This window comes from Sphaerodactylus townsendi, linkage group LG03, assembly GCF_021028975.2.
Source record: "Sphaerodactylus townsendi isolate TG3544 linkage group LG03, MPM_Stown_v2.3, whole genome shotgun sequence".
NCBI lineage: Eukaryota > Metazoa > Chordata > Lepidosauria > Squamata > Sphaerodactylidae > Sphaerodactylus > Sphaerodactylus townsendi.
The window spans coordinates 145033242-145048709 of record NC_059427.1 but is presented as its reverse complement, the minus strand read 5'-3'; the positions used below and the strand labels follow the sequence as shown (position 1 = coordinate 145048709).

At 48.8% G+C, this 15468-nt stretch overlaps 1 protein-coding gene across 1 annotated transcript in view; it reads right to left on the bottom strand.

Annotated features, from left to right (window-relative positions):
* Nucleotides 1-14121, bottom strand: part of DNMT1 (DNA methyltransferase 1) — an 81723-nt gene extending 67602 nt beyond the window's left edge. Inside the window, exons 1-4 of the mRNA XM_048487463.1 lie at nt 14019-14121; nt 7261-7303; nt 7023-7130; nt 3933-4212 (exon numbers count right to left, since the gene is read on the bottom strand). Of these exons, the coding sequence (XP_048343420.1) occupies nt 3933-4212; nt 7023-7130; nt 7261-7303; nt 14019-14065 (478 nt within the window). The 5' untranslated portion in view covers nt 14066-14121. The remainder of the gene's footprint in view (nt 1-3932; nt 4213-7022; nt 7131-7260; nt 7304-14018) is intronic.
* Nucleotides 14122-15468: the final 1347 nt, after the last annotated feature.

Sequence of the window (15468 nt, the reverse complement as noted above, 5' to 3'; positions counted from 1 at the left end):
GCTCAGGGTGGTGGACAACATAAGTAGAGCACAATATCAGATTAAATACAATAAATATAGATTAAAACAGCTCTAGTAAAAATAAACCCTACCCCATTTAAAATGCAGCATAAATTAACTCAGGATGGCGCCTGCTATCAATTCCCACTAAACCCCAGAGGGGAAGGAGTGGCAGGATCTCCATGATGTTATAAAGGAGAAAGGAAGAAGGAGAGATTCATTCCTATCAACGGCTAGTCTCTCCAAAGGCTCGGTGGAACAGCTCAGTCTTGCAGGCCCCATCGCGGAACTCAGCAAGATCCCGCAAGAGGGGAACCCCGTGACGAAGGATTGGTTGGAAGAGCGTTCCACCAGGCGGGGGCCAGAGCTGTAAAGGCTCTGGCCCGGGTGGAGGCCAGCCGTATCATTGAGGGGCCAGGGATCACCAGTAGATTGGCCTCTGCCGAGAGCAGAGACCGATTTGGGACATATGGGGTAGGAAGAATACGAATGCTATTTAGTAGGAAGAATACGAATGTTATTAATATGTTGTTCGCTACCCTGAAGGGCGTCTTATAAATCAAATTATAAATAAAAATAAATAAATCTCAAAAGTTAAGCAGAGTTGGCCCTGGTTGCTATTGGGAGGGAAGACCCTGCTTTGAATGACAAGCCACCTTTGAATGTCTTTGCCTTGAAAAACCCACGGTGGAGTGGGGGATCATAACTATGCTGTGACTTGACAGCCTTTTCCGCCAAAACGGCTCTTTCCTGAACCCAAACAGTGGGCCGCTTTGCACAAACAGCTGTGCAGTCTTCAGATCTGCACAGATGGTGTGAATGATGGGTCTCTTTGCACCCACGCACAGGGTTTGCTACTGCTGCCTAGAGACAGAAACATACTGGAGTCAGACATAGCTACTTCCAGGAAGTACTCCGTGAGGATGTCATGAATCCAAGGTGGGGTAGCACTTAGGGTGAACCTGCTTAAGCAACTTTTAACTTGGCAATCCACATTCAGGCCACCGTGGACTCTCCTAACCTTAAGAACATAAGAACATAAGAACTAGCCTGCTGGATCAGACCACAGTCCATCTAGTCCAGCACTCTGCTACTCGCAGTGGCCCACCAGGTGCCTTTGGGAGCTCACGTGCAGGAGGTGAAAGCAATGGCCTTAAGAACATAAGAACTAGCCTGCAGGATCAGACCAGAGTCCATCTAGTCCAGCACTCTGCTACTCGCAGTGGCCCACCAGATGCCTTGGGGAGCTCACATGCAGGATGTGAAAGCAATGGCCTTAAGAACATAAGAACGAGCCAGCTGGATCAGACCAGAGTCCATCTAGTCCAGCACTCTGCTACTGCAGTGGCCCACCAGGTCCTTTGGGGAGCCCACATGCAGGAGGTGAAAGCAATGGCCTTAAGAACAGGCAGAACTGAGCCTGGCTGGATCAGACCAGGAGTCCATCTAGTCCAAAGACCCCTGCTACCTCGCAGTGGCCCACCAGATGCTCCTAGGAGCTCACAGGCAGGATGTAGAAAGCAAAGGGGCCTGCTGCTGCTGCTGCTCCTGAGCAGCCTGGACTGCTAAGGCATTTTGGGTAATCTCAGATCAAGGAGGGGATCAACATTGGTAGCCATAGTTCGACTTCTCCTCCATAAATCTGTCCAAGCCCTTTTTAAAGCTATCCAGGTTAGTGGCCATCACCACCTCCTGTGGCAGCATATTCCAAACACCAATCACACGTTGCGTGAAGAAGTGTCTCCTTTTATGAGTCCTAATTCTTCCCCCCAGCATTTTCAATGAATGCCCCCTGGTTCTAGTATTGTGAGAAAGAGAGAAACATTTATCTCTGTCAACATTTTCTATCCCATGCATAATTTTAAAGACTTCCCAATCCATATCCCCCCTCCAGACCTCTCCTCTCCAAACTAAAGAGTCCCAAACGGCTGCAGCCACTCCTCATCATAGGAAGGTGGTGCTCCAATCCTTCAATCATCCTCGTTGCCCTTCTCTGCACTTTTTCTATCTCTTCGATATCCTTTTTGAGATGTGGCGCCCAGAACTGAACACAGTACTCCAAATGCGGTTGCACCACAGCTTTATATAAGGGCATGACAATCCTTGCAGTTTTATTATCAACTCCTTTCCTAATTATCCCCAGCATAGAGTTTGCCTTTTTCACAGCTGCCATGCATTGAGTTGACATTCCCATGGAACAATCAACTAAGATGCCCAAATCCCTTTCCTGGTCTGTGACTGATAGCATTTTGCTACATTGAACTGCATTTGCCATTTCTTAGCCCACTCACCTAATTTACCAAGGTCCGCTTGGAGCTCTTCGCAATCCTTTGTGGTTCTCACCACCCTACATAATTTGGTATCATCTGCAAACTTGGCCACCACGCTACCCACCCCTACTTCCAGGTCATTTATGAATAGGTTAAAGAGCACTGGTCCCAAAACGGATCCTTGGGGGACACCACTCCCGACATCTCTCCATTGTGAGAACTTCCCATTTACACCCACCCTTTGCTTCCTGTTCCCTCCAACCAGTTTTTAATCCATAGGAGGACTTCCCCTCTTATTCCTTCATTGCTGAGTTTTCGCAACAGTCTCTGGTGAGGAACTTTGTCAAAAGCCTTTTGGAAATCCAAGTAGACAATGTCCACTGGTTCCCCCTTATCCACATGCCCTGTTTACACCCTCAAAGGAACTCTAGTATAAGTTTGTAAGACAGGACCTGTGCCTCCTGCAAAAGCCATGCTGACTCTTCCTCAGCAGGTCTTGCTTTTCTACATGTTTACTAATTTTATCTTTAATGATAGATTCTACTAATTTACCAGGAACAGATGTCAAACTGACTGGCCTGTATTTTCCAGGGTCCCCCCTAGACCCCTCCTTAAAGATTGGTGTGACATTGGCCATCTTCCAGTCTTCAGGGATGGAGGCAGATTTCAGGGATAAGTTGCATATTAAAGTGAGAACATCAGCAATTTCATGCTTGAGCTCTTTAAGAACTCTTGGATAAATGCAATCTGGGCCAGGGCATTTAGTTTATCAATGGCTGCCAGAACTTCTTTCTTATCTACCACTATCTTCGCTAGTTCCTCGGATTCATCTCCTAAGAAGCTTGGTTCAGGCGCAGGAATTTTCCTCACCTCCTCTTGAGTGAAGACAGTTTCTCTGCAATCTCCCTGTCATCTTTTAGCATACCTTTTGTTCCTTCGTCATCTAATGGGCCTACGGCTTCCCTAGCTGGCTTCCTGCTTTTGATGTACTTGAAGAACTGTTTGTTGCTGGCCTTGATGTTCGCAGCCATGCGTTCCTCCCTTACAACTAACTTGCTTCTCTTTTGCCACCATTTGTGTTCTCTCTGGTATTCTTCATCAACCTTTTCACCAAGGCAACTGCGGAGCCGGCATAAAGACTGCAAAGCGACAGGAGCATGGTTCTTTGTCGTGGGGCTCTTCTGAAGATTTCCCAGGCTATCGTTGGAGTGAGAAACCAGGGGGAGGCTGTGGCTCAGTGGAAGAGCCTCTGTTTTGTATGTAGAAGGTCCCAGGTTTTGTTTTGTATGTAGAAGGTCCCCACCACCTCTGGTTACAAAGCACCAAGCAGTGGGCGATGTGAAAATTCTCTGCCTGAGACTCTGGAGAGCAGCTGCCAGTCCAAGTAGGCAATACTGACTTGACGGACCAAGGGGCTGACCCAGTGCAAGGCAGCTTCATATGTATGCGCTGCAAACACTCAGGCAGCATCCTGCATCTGTTACCTGACACTCATTGGTTTTAGCCACTGGCACTTGGGTTGACAAAAAGGACAAACCACTCCCGAACCAGTGGCTCTGGTTTCCAGAGAGGTCTGGTGCTTTGGACCGAAGCACCAGCTAGAAAAAAAAGAGCAGTGAGCAGAGACCGGGACCTCCCAGCAGACCCCGAACGATCGCTTACTTCTGTTCTCGCTGTTGGATTTGCTCCTCCGACCCCGACGGGCTTTGGACACGGTCGGTGAGGACAGCGGTGTTGAGAAAGACGAAGACGCGGCTGCATCTTCAGTTTCCATGGCGGCGTCCTCTACTCCCTTGTGGCTCGGTCTCTCGGATTCTTCGTCGCTGCCACATGTGCCGTTCTCTGTATAGCCATTGGTCTTCTGGCCAGGTTCCGGGGCGTCTCCGTTCCCCAAGGACAGTTCTTTGGGGAGCAGGGCTTTGACTTGGGCCAAATACCGATCCTGGAGTACAAGGGAAAGATAAACAAATTGAGCCCATGTCCTCATTGGGTATGTCTATATTTCTTAATGCTATTTATAGCACCTTTCTTACTGGGACTCAATATAACCAACAGACAACACAGCAGGATTGGTAGAAAACTGGACACCAATAACAGGCAAAGTGAAGCATTAGGATTAAACGTGACACATTAATCAAAAACAAAAATTACATATTAGGAATCTATTTACAGCAACAGATGGTATGAACTAAAGGCAGTGGTATCATTTACATTCTCAAACCCTTCGGCCCACACTTCTGCCTGAACTGTACAGGAATGCGGAATTTGTTTTTAAAAAGCAGCGCTGACCTTGGGAAATTTTTCAGATACGGGGCAAGGAAGTGCACTAAAAATGCAGGATGAGCAAAGAGATTACTAGATAACAGGAACAACAAATGCAGTTGTTAGTTTGCTCTCCCCACTCCCACTTGGAACATAAGAACATCAGAAAGGAACATGCCTTTATTTTCACCCATAATAAATAGGGACTGCTCAGGGAAATGAACTTGTCCAAATTTCTCCGCAGATTTCGATGGTTTAAATTAAATGATCTTGTTTCTGGAATGGCACTGATATACTTCTGCTGCCAAATTTTGATTTCTAGTACGACATCAGACTATTGTATTTGTGAGTTTCCAAATTTCCAAATCTGGTCGCCACATCTCAAAAAGGATGTCGAAGAGATAGAAAAAGTGCAAAGAAGGGCAAAAAGGATGATTGAAGGATTGGAGCACCTTCCTTATGAGGAGAGGCTGCAGCGTTTGGGACTCTTTAGTTTGGAGAGGAGACGTCTGAGGGGGGATATGATTGAAGTCTATAAAATTATGCAGGGGGTAGAAAATGTTGACAGAGAGAAATTTTTCTCTCTTTCTCACAATACTAGAACCAGGAGGGTATCCATTGAAAATGCTGGGGGGAAGAATTAGGACTAATAAAAGGAAACACTTCTTCACACAACGTGTGATTGGTGTTTGGAATATGCTGCCACAGGAGGTGGTGATGGCCACTCACCTGGATAGCTTTAAAAAGGGCTTGGACAGATTTATGGAGGAGAAGTCGATCTGTGGCTACCAATCTTGATCCTCCTTGATCTGAGATTGCAAATGCCTTAGCAGACCAGGTGCTCAGGAGCAGCAGCAGCAGGCCATTGCTTTCACATCCTGCATGTGAGCTCCCAAAGGCACCTGGTGGGCCACTGCGAGAAGCAGAATGCTGGACTAGATGGACTCTGGTCTGATCCAACAGGCTAGTTCTTATGTTCTAATTAAATCACCTGGTCTTTCTGGAATAGCACTGATATAGTGCATTTCCTGAGTTGCTCCAGAGTACTGTGTATGTGAATTCATACATTAAATTAACTTGTTTCTGGAGTGGCACAGATACAGAACTGCCATTTTTTTTTTCAAATTTTGATTTCCAACTAGTGCAGATGTGCAGTTTATCTCTCTTCATTCTTTCAAGATGCCTCTGTGCAATTCAAATTGCAGCACACTGAGTTAAATCAACACACACACGTATGGATATCTACAGGTAAGTCCATAAACCAAAATAAAATGCAAACTGAAATTTGTAGCAAGCAGCATCAGCAAAGTACATAAGAAAGAGCCTGCTGGATCAGACCAGAGTCCATCTAGTCCAGCTCTCTGCTACTCGCAGTGGCCCACCAGGTGCCTTTGGGAGCTCACATGCAGGATGGGAAAGCAATGGCCTTCTGCGGCTGCTGCTGCTCCTCCTAAGCACCTGGTCTGCTAAGGCATTTGCAATCTCAGATCAAGGAGGATCAAGATTGGTAGCCATAAATCGACTTCTCCTCCATAAATCTGTCCAAGCCCCTTTTAAAGCTATCCAGGTTAGTGGCCATCATCACCTCCTGTGGCAGCATATTCCAAACACCAATCACACGTTGCGTGAAGAAGTGTTTCCTTTTATTAGTCCTAATTTTTCCCCCCAGCATTTTCAATGTATGCCCCCTGGTCCTGGTATTGTGAGAAAGAGAGAAAAATGTCTCTCTGTCGACATTTTCTACCCCAAGTAAAAAAAAAAGTTTTCTGCACCAGTTACCACAATGAAAGAAGTGAAAGTGGTACAGCGAGAAAGTGGAAATCCATTGTGTGGATACTTTTTTAAAAGTGCCTGTCCCACGCAGTTTCCTTAGGGAATCTAAAACATGCTATAAAAGGAATGCAGGGAGTCTGATTGGGTGCAAAGGTGGCATAAAAATGGTTTAAAAAATTATAAGGAAAAAGTTAAAAAGGAGCAGCAGTGGCGTAGGAGGTTAAGAGCTCGTGTATCTAATCTGGAGGAACCGGGTTTGATTCCCCGCTCTGCCGCCTGAGCTGTGGAGGCTTATCTGGGGAATTCAGATTGGCCTGTACACTCCCACACACGCCAGCTGGGTGACCTGGGGCTAGTCACAGCTTCTCGGAGCTCTCTCAGCCCCACCTACCTCACAGGGGGTTTGTTGTGAGGGGGAAGGGCAAGGAGATTGTCAGCCCCTTTGAGTCTCCTGCAGGAGAGAAAGGGGGGATATAAATCCAAACTCCTCCTGCTCCTGCTCCTGCTCCTGCTCCTGCTCCTCCTCCTCCACTCTTACTGAAACAATTGAAATAGAAGCCAGACAAGCCCCAACTCTCAAATGAGTTTTTGAAAATTCTGCCACCTGGAATGTGGGAGGGACAGAACAAAGGCGGAACAAACCCACAGAACAGCAACAGGTCAGACCGGGGCTGGAGGAGAGAGAACGAAATCAGCCCCCATCCAAAAATAATTCACCTCCGAAAGTTCTTCTTGGCGAAGCTGGGTCTCCAGATCTTTCAGCTGATTCTGAACATCTGCTTGTAAGAAGCTGTGCATCAGGCTGAGCTTTTCTTTGATGCACTCCTGAAGGCAAAAGACAGAACGTTTCACACACCTGGAAACAAATACCTGCAGAGATGGATGCGGGCGGAGGGGGGGGGGGAACCTGACTGAGATCTCCCACCCTCAAACAAAATGGCTTTTACACACTCACCCGTTCGCTGAGACCATCTTCACTCTTCTCCAAGTCTTTCAGCCTGTTTAAAAACCAAGCAACCAGAAACGGATCATTACTGAACGGTGTCTTTCTTTTCTTTGAGAAACAGTCTGCCCTATAGATTGGGGGGGAGGGGGGCTGGGAGGAAATCAGCGCAAGTTCAGCTCATGAATCTTGTAATATGGTATGGAATCCGCTGTTGAGTATTTTGACAGTTATCTGTCTCTTTTTCCCCTCGCTTCCTAATACGCAGCTGATGACGAAGAAATGGATAGTGGAGTCGCTACCGTGTTTCCCCGAATATAAGACAGTGTCTTTTATTAATTTTGGCTCCCAAAGATGCGCTATGTCTTATTTTCAGGGGATGTCTTATTTTTCTGGTGTTCTGTTCGTCGGGCATGCTTCCAAACAAAAACTTTGCGATGTCTTACTTTTGGGGGATACCTTATATTTCGCACTTCAGCAAAATCTCTACTAGGTCTTATTTTTAGGGGGTGTCTTATATTCGGGGAAACAGGGTAGGAAGGCCAAACCGAACAGACCCAAAAGCAGGAAAATGAACACACTTCCAAATTCAAGATTTTTCTGATTTGAGACAGACGGGCACAGTCGAGTCCACGGACATTTTCAAGCCTGCAAGAGTTTATAAGTTTTGCAATCCCCAAATCCACCATGGACTCATCGCTCACCGTTCTGACGGTATATTTGTTCATTTTACTTCTGTAAAACACACTGATGCTGCGTTTCCACCTGACCAGGGTTCATAAGGCAGTGAATATTAGAAAATATCAAAACATTTGAGCAATTAAAAACAAGAAAATAATGCAATTAATAACTTTTAAAAAATGTATGTTACCACCAGGTTCGGAAGAAAGGGGAAGATAGGGGAGGCGGTGGGTTGGGCTCAAGAGCCAAAGATAGATTCCAGATCTCTGTTGGAATCTAACGCTGGATGAAAGCTCATGGCCAGAAGGACCGCCCCCACCAAGCCACTAAGCTGAGGAAGGTTCATACTTTCCCCACCCTAGGTTCATACTTTCCCCATACTTTCCCCACTGTAGCAGCAGTGGCGTAGGAGGTTAAGAGCTTGTGTATCTAATCTGGAGGAACCGGGTTTGATTCCCAGCTCTGCCGCCTGAGCTGTGGAGGCTTATCTGGGGAATTCAGATTGGCCTGTACACTCCCACACACGCCAGCTGGGTGACCTGGGGCTAGTCACAGCTTCTCGGAGCTCTCTCAGCCCCACCTACCTCACAGGGTGTTTGTTGTGAGGGGGGAAGGGCAAGGAGATTGTCAGCCCCTTTGAGTCTCCTGCAGGAGAGAAAGGGGGGATATAAATCCAAACTCTTCTTCTTCTTCCTAGTAAACTGCCAAGATTTTTTCTAAAGTTGTATTCAGACAGCCCCGTTAACCTGGGACTGTGCACAATCCTAATTTGTGGACAGGCTGAGGTGCCCGCCTCATGGCTCTCTCCTTTCCCTCCCACACAAAGAATCCAGGTTAGGTCCTAGTTTTCGTATTCCGATGTACAAATGGAACATGTGTATTAGTCGGCCCAAACAAACCACGGACAGCTCTTAAACTCTTTTCAAGAACTGCATTTTTGAGGGGGCTTTTTTTGAGGGGAGGGGAGATGATTTGGGTGTCTTCACAAGTCATGACCTCAAGCCCAGGATTGGCTTCGGCGGAGATGCAAGTTAGCCCGTATGGGAGATGCTCCTTGCCCCCTGCCCCAGCTGCAGAGCCAACACTGGTGGCTGCTGACTTTTGTGTGCGCTGCAAACGACAGCTTTTGTGGTATCCTGAAAGGACTAAGCAAGTGCCAGGCATACGCGTCAGCATCAGACTAGGAACAGTGGTGACCAATATTCATATCCTGACTCCGCCATGGAAGCTTGTGGGGGACTTTGGGCCCATCACACACACACACCGTCTAACCTACCTCATGGGGTTGTTGGGAGGATAAAATGGAGGAGGGGCAAATGATGTAAACTATTGTGAGGAGAAAGATGGGACAGAAACAAAGTAAGGAGTAAAGCATACTGTGGGGCCTGTACTCACTGACAGCTTTTATTATACCGCCAATGTACCTTTCAGTAACATGTCCTTTAAGACAAAAGTTTGCAGCTGTACATATTTGGTTAACTGAAAAAAAGTTTTAAGACTAGTGGCACCTTTAGAAGAAGAAGAAGAAGAGTTTGGATTTATATCCCCCCTTTCTCTCCTGCAGGAGACTCAAAGGGGCTGACAATCTCCTTGCCCTTCCCCCCTCACAACAAACCCCCTGTGAGGTAGGTGGGGCTGAGAGAGCTCCGAGAAGCTGTGACTAGCCCAAGGTCACCCAGCTGGCGTGTGTGGGAGTGTACAGGCTAATCTGAATTCCCCAGATAAGCCTCCACAGCTCAGGCAGCAGAGCTGGGAATCAAACCCGGTTCCTCCAGGTTAGATACACGAGCTCTTAACTTCCTACGCCAACAAAGTCTTATTCTTGGTATCAGCTGTCGTCCGCATGCATGCTTCTTCAGATACATGCCTGCACACAGAAGCTGATACCAAGAATAAGACTTTTTGCTGGTCTTAAAAGGTCTTACTGGACGCAAGCACTTTTTTCTGCTTCTTCAGGACAACGAGGCTACCCACATGAATCCTGGATTAACAGAGTCATCCCAACCACAAGGATCTACCCTGGGACACGCCTCTCAATTTATGCAAGATCTATCACAAGAAGTTTCAGACACGAAAAATAATAGGCCAGGTACACAAGCGCCGACAGGCTCCAGAGAAGCCCCTGGAGAGGAGACCCCCCCTTCGCATTACCTGTCACTTACTGCCACATACGCTGTGCATGCAAAGACATGACCGATCCGTGGGTAGCTGTTTGAGGGACTCCAGGAATTCCCCTCGTGAAGGCAAATGTTTCCCCTTTGGATGCCTACCAGGGAGACTCCCCTCAACCAAACACAAAGAGCGAGTGGCGGAAGGGGGGGGGGAGTAAAAAACCAAAATGCACCACCCACTGCAGGGCCCAAGGCAAAAGGGTACCATTTAGCGACACCCTTCTGCTGCAGAACTAAGCAGCTCCACATACTTCCATTCGCAAGTTTGATGAACGGCTTTTTTCTTTTTGCATCAGCAGGCATCTCTTCAACCCCCCCCCCCAATCCGAGACCGAGACAGACATAAGTTTTCAAACTTTGTAGACCCAAGGAAAATAATTCCCAAAGGCCCTGCTGCCACAACACGGGCCCTTTCCACGCCGCACTCCCCCCCCCTTGCAAGAGGGTCTCTGGAAATTCCACAATTAAAATGCAACTGCCATTTTCTCGGACTCCGGCACAAGAGGGCTAAAGCCCGCAGAGGTTTTTCACCATGCTTTGCCATACCAAGGAGGAATATACCCCAGCCACTGGGATTTGATCGACTTCTGACTAGAAATAATTCCATTTGAGGTTTGCATACCTTTCCTCCCCCTTTCTCTCTCTGTACTTAATTAACATATGACCCCCCCCCCCCAATCTCCAGCATGGATTTTGGCTACGCCACCACGTGGAGGGATAATCTTGCTCTTCTATTTCAGATTCCCCCACACTTGTTACCCCACAAAAACCATGCCAGCCTTCCAGATGCCGTGTGATTCTTGGATTTAACAGAAACAGATTAAAAAGTCTCAAAAGCTTATGGGTCAAAAATCTTGCTGGTCTCCACAATACGACTGAACTCAAATTGAGATTAAAAGATCTGCAATTTCTCTCTCTTGCACTGTTAGTAACAGGGCTACTGACAGGTGGCTCAGTGTTCCTGACTCTCGTGTGCAAAAATAGATGAGAAAAGAACAATTATCTTCCCTTTCCACGCGGGCACTGAAAATTTTGACTGGTTTCACATCAGCCGTTAGTCCTCTCTGGGCAAAAGAGAGGCGCTGAAATATATCACATACTCATGCGCCCAATTGCTAATGCAAATCTACAGAGAAAATGGGTCTAAACTACGGGCCAACTTCTAGTAAGCAAGTTGATCAGCAAAGAGAAGCAACTCAAGAAAACTCCGATGGAAAAGAAACACGGATTAAACTAGTTCAGAAACTTTGCAGACGGTTCCTGAAACAGAATGGCAGACTGATTGCTCCCCAACCACCCCTACCGCCATTAAGAAGCATGCCCCAACCACCCCCTCCCGCAATTAAGAAGCATGCCCCAACCACCCCCTCCCGCCATTAAGAAGCATGGGATGGACTGAAGATATTTGCGTATGTGTGCGTATGGAAGCAAAACTAACCGACTCTCGGTTGAGGGAAGGGTATCACTGCCTTGGAAGAGTCTCTGTCACTCTCGCTAATCAATGGGAGTTATGCTCACGTGGGGGCCGGGGATCTAAAAATGGGGATTTAATTAATTTTTTAAAAAAGAACAGGTCTGGGGAGCGAGACACACGCTAGTTTTCCCCAGACTGCTGGCAAATTCAGACAATAGCAGCACCGCTCTGGGAGGAAGCGGATACGCAAACAGACTGCCATGTGGCGCATGCTACAGCGGCAGGCCTCAAAGCCCACAGCAGCAACGGCGGGAAAGACGCGTATCGGAGCCACCTTCCAGGTGGAAAGCTGGTTTGCAAGCAACTTAATACGAAGTTGCTTTCCTCCCCTGCTCCCCCCCCCAAAAAAAAGGAAAAGGAAGAGAAGCTTCCGTTTTCTGTCTCAAAGCCAGCTCGCTTTTTAATAAGCACACCTTTCTGGCCTCCATTTTGCAAAGAGCCCGGAAAGCTCACCTACGCTGGCCTCGGGAGCAAAGCCACAAACAGGTCCGCAAGAAAGATACGCACTGAATCGATGAAACAAGAGACCCACAGCTATGGGGTACCAAATCTATTTTTCCTTTTGGGGGGGTGGAGAAAAGGGAAAAAGGGTTATTGTCGGACTCTCCTTTCTAAATGACCACGTCAGTCCCTTACCCATAGTTCCACAGATCAGAGCAAAATCTCACAATCACAGGGACATGGCTTTCCTCCGCCACAGCGGGCGGCGGCAGAGAAAGCAGAGCCACGTTCTGGAAAGGAGACTGGTTAGCGACTCTGGCGGGGACAAAGCTGGGGGGGGAGAAGAGGTTTTGTGCCGGAATGTGGCGTGGCAGGGTCATAAACGTGGCAAGTGGAAGTTAGGACAAAGGCAGCTTGCTTTGGACCAGGGAAGGGAAGCGCATGGCCAGCATTTATTTGGCGGGACTGTCACGCCAGGTTGGCCCACAAATCTCCCCCCACCAGGGGAGGGGAGGGTCTCGATGGAAACATGCTCCTAAAGGTGCCGGAAAGCGGAAATCTCTTGCAAGCTTGTAATGCGCACATGAACCCAACCCACAGCTGCCCCCCCCCCCTTTATGCACAAGCAGGGCGTGTTAACCATCGCTTGCTCAACTGGGCATGTACATGAACTCAGTGCCAGCGGTTCCCGCCAAGGTGCGCTTTCAAGCGGATAAAGAATCCCGACTTCACTTCCTGTCCTGGGTGGCACTGGGGAGGGAGGGAAGGAAAGGTGCCCGGCAGGGAACCAAGGAAACGTTGCAGAGAAGGACCCCCCCCCCTCCAAAGGGCTCTGTTTTGCTGCATCATTAACTCCATACATGGCACCTAGACCCCGAACCCACCCAGCGACGTGTCAGACTTCCAAAGAAAGCAACTTTTCAAAGGCAACACCGATTTTTAATTTATTTATTTTTGGCAGGGAGTCAATTTCTGTTATTCACCCCCCCCTCCACATTTCTACTAAGGAAAAGTGCGCAGAGGGATGTTGCTGAGATGACACCCCCCCCAAAAGCTCAGTTATGCTTCTTGATGAACTCTATCTACCCCCCCCAAACCCCCCCAAACCCACTAACAGGTCAGACCTCAAAGGAGAGTGACTTTTCAGCCCAGGTTTATTGGGGGGGGGGGCAGGGGGTTGCATTCTCCCCCCCCACTGTTGCATCGCTACTAAGAAAATCAGAGAAAGAAGCCAGAGGCTAAGAAAAGAGGGGGATGCAAGCCTTAATTGGGGGGCAATTCCTGCTTAGGAAGCCCCCTCCTCGGTTTTGCTACATGACAGTGGGGCAAACCCAGGAGAAAACAGCCCAAGGAAGAGGATCCAGAGTGAGAGTCTTGGGGAGGGAGGGGGGAAAGGAGGTTGGCCTACGCTGAAGCCCCCCTCCAAATGGAAGGACCCCCCAAAAGTGACAGGAGAGGACCAAGGCAAAGGCCCCCTCCCTTGCCTCTGGGAACCCAGGGGGCACCCCCTTCCAGGCACCCTCACATGGGAGGGGGGGCAGATCCCCAACCAGAGTTGCAAAGAGCAGGGCGGGGGGGGGACAGCTGCCCCTCTCCCCTTTGCAAGCTCCTTCCTCCTCCCCACTAGGTTTGGGGCTCTCCTGCAAAACTCCCCTTCTTTGTAAGCAAGGGGGGGGGGTCACTAAGCAAAGGAACCAGAATTCTTTTATGGGGGGGGGGGGGCTGCAGAAAGCCTTGAAAAGAGGTTGCAGATGCAGAAACAAGGGGGGAAGGGACAACCCTAACCCCCCCCACCCCGCCCAGGCAAGGACCCCCTTACTCTTGCCCAAGGGGGGGGGGCCGAGAGTGCTGGAGGGGGGCAAAAAGGGGAGGGGCCATGGAGTGGGAAAGGGGGCTCAGCCCAGGAGGGGGGCGGTCAAGGGGAGCAAAGTGGGGAGGGGAACCAGCCCCCCCCCCTTAAGGGCGGGAGGGAGGGGGGGCGTCCCACACACTCACTCACTCACCGCCTGCGCAGCTCCTCGGGGGTCAGCGGGGCGGCCCGGGCGGGCATCGGGGCGGCGAGGCGGGAGGGCGGCCGGGCGGGCGGCGGCGGCGGTCGGGGGCGGCGGGAGGTTTTTTTCGCGCGCGCCGGGCAGGGAGGGAGGGGGAAGAGGGCAGCCGGGGGCGGGGCCAGGCGCGGGAGATTCCATTGGCGCCAGGCGCGCGGGGGGGGAGGGAAGGCACTGCAGCGACAGGGCGCTGACAGGACGGGGCGCAACCAAGTCGCAAGCGGAGGGGCGGAGGAGGGAGAGACCAAGCGGGCCCAGAGGGAGGCCACGGGGAGCGTACCAAGTCTCCAGGACGGGGGGGGGGAAACAAGTTGACCGTTTTTTTTTTAAAGTCTGAGGTAACGACAAAAAACGGCCACAGTTGTGTTGGTCCCAAAAAACACCACAAAATGTTTTGGTTTTTTTTTTAAATGGAGGGCCCAACAAAAGACGGTTTTAGTTTAGAGCCAATTTAGTTGAATGAACGACTTTGTTCGTAGGCCGTTACCAACCTATCCACAGTTCTATCGAGCACTATGAATAATATACATCACACCTTGGCTCAAATATGAGGGAAAAGGTGCTACAAATAAGGCCGAACAACCGATAACATCCGTCCTAAATCAAAATTGCTCTCTTAACAGCCCCCTTTTGACCTGTTCATTTAGTTTGACTGGCCTTATTTTAATTTATGGATTTTAATTTTTTGGATTTATTGACGGCCCTATTGGAAATTTTGAATTGTGGTCTTCCGTGGTTTTGTTTTGTTTTTCAAAATAATCCTTTTATTTATATTGCATAAATGCGTGTAAATGGCCAATGAGTGGTTGCAACTTGGAATTACTCAATGAGTTCATTAATGTGGAGGGTCTCTGCCAGGCATAGTTTTAAAAAGGGGAGACAGATTCATGGAAGAGAAGTCTATCAGTGGCTAAAGGAGCCTCCACCTGCAGAGGCAGTCAACCTCTGAATCCCAGGGCCAGGTGGAAACATCAGGGGAAGACCTCAGTCTCTATTTTTAATTTATTTTATTTTATATCCAGAATCCCTGGCCAAAGCTAGGCTCAGAGCAGCTAACATACATTATTAAGCAACATTTATATCTATATATATAAAAATCTAACAGTGTGTTTGTCCCTGATGGTCTCCCTCAGAAGCTGCTGGACGGATCGCCCCCAAATTTTCACATGACGTCCCTCCCTGTTACTGGCAGGTACTCGGACCTTCAAACCGCCGAAAGTCCATACCTGAGCCAGGTAAAATGTCTTTTTCCTGGCGCACCAGACCCATGGCTGCACCTCTGTTTTGCAACTGTTCTCCCTTACAGAATCAGTTAGCATTGCAGCCTGTCTGTCTGTGGCCTGCCTTGAGGAGCTTGGGATGTTCATGCAGATGGGCAGAGAGATGAGCAGTGAAAACAGTAGAA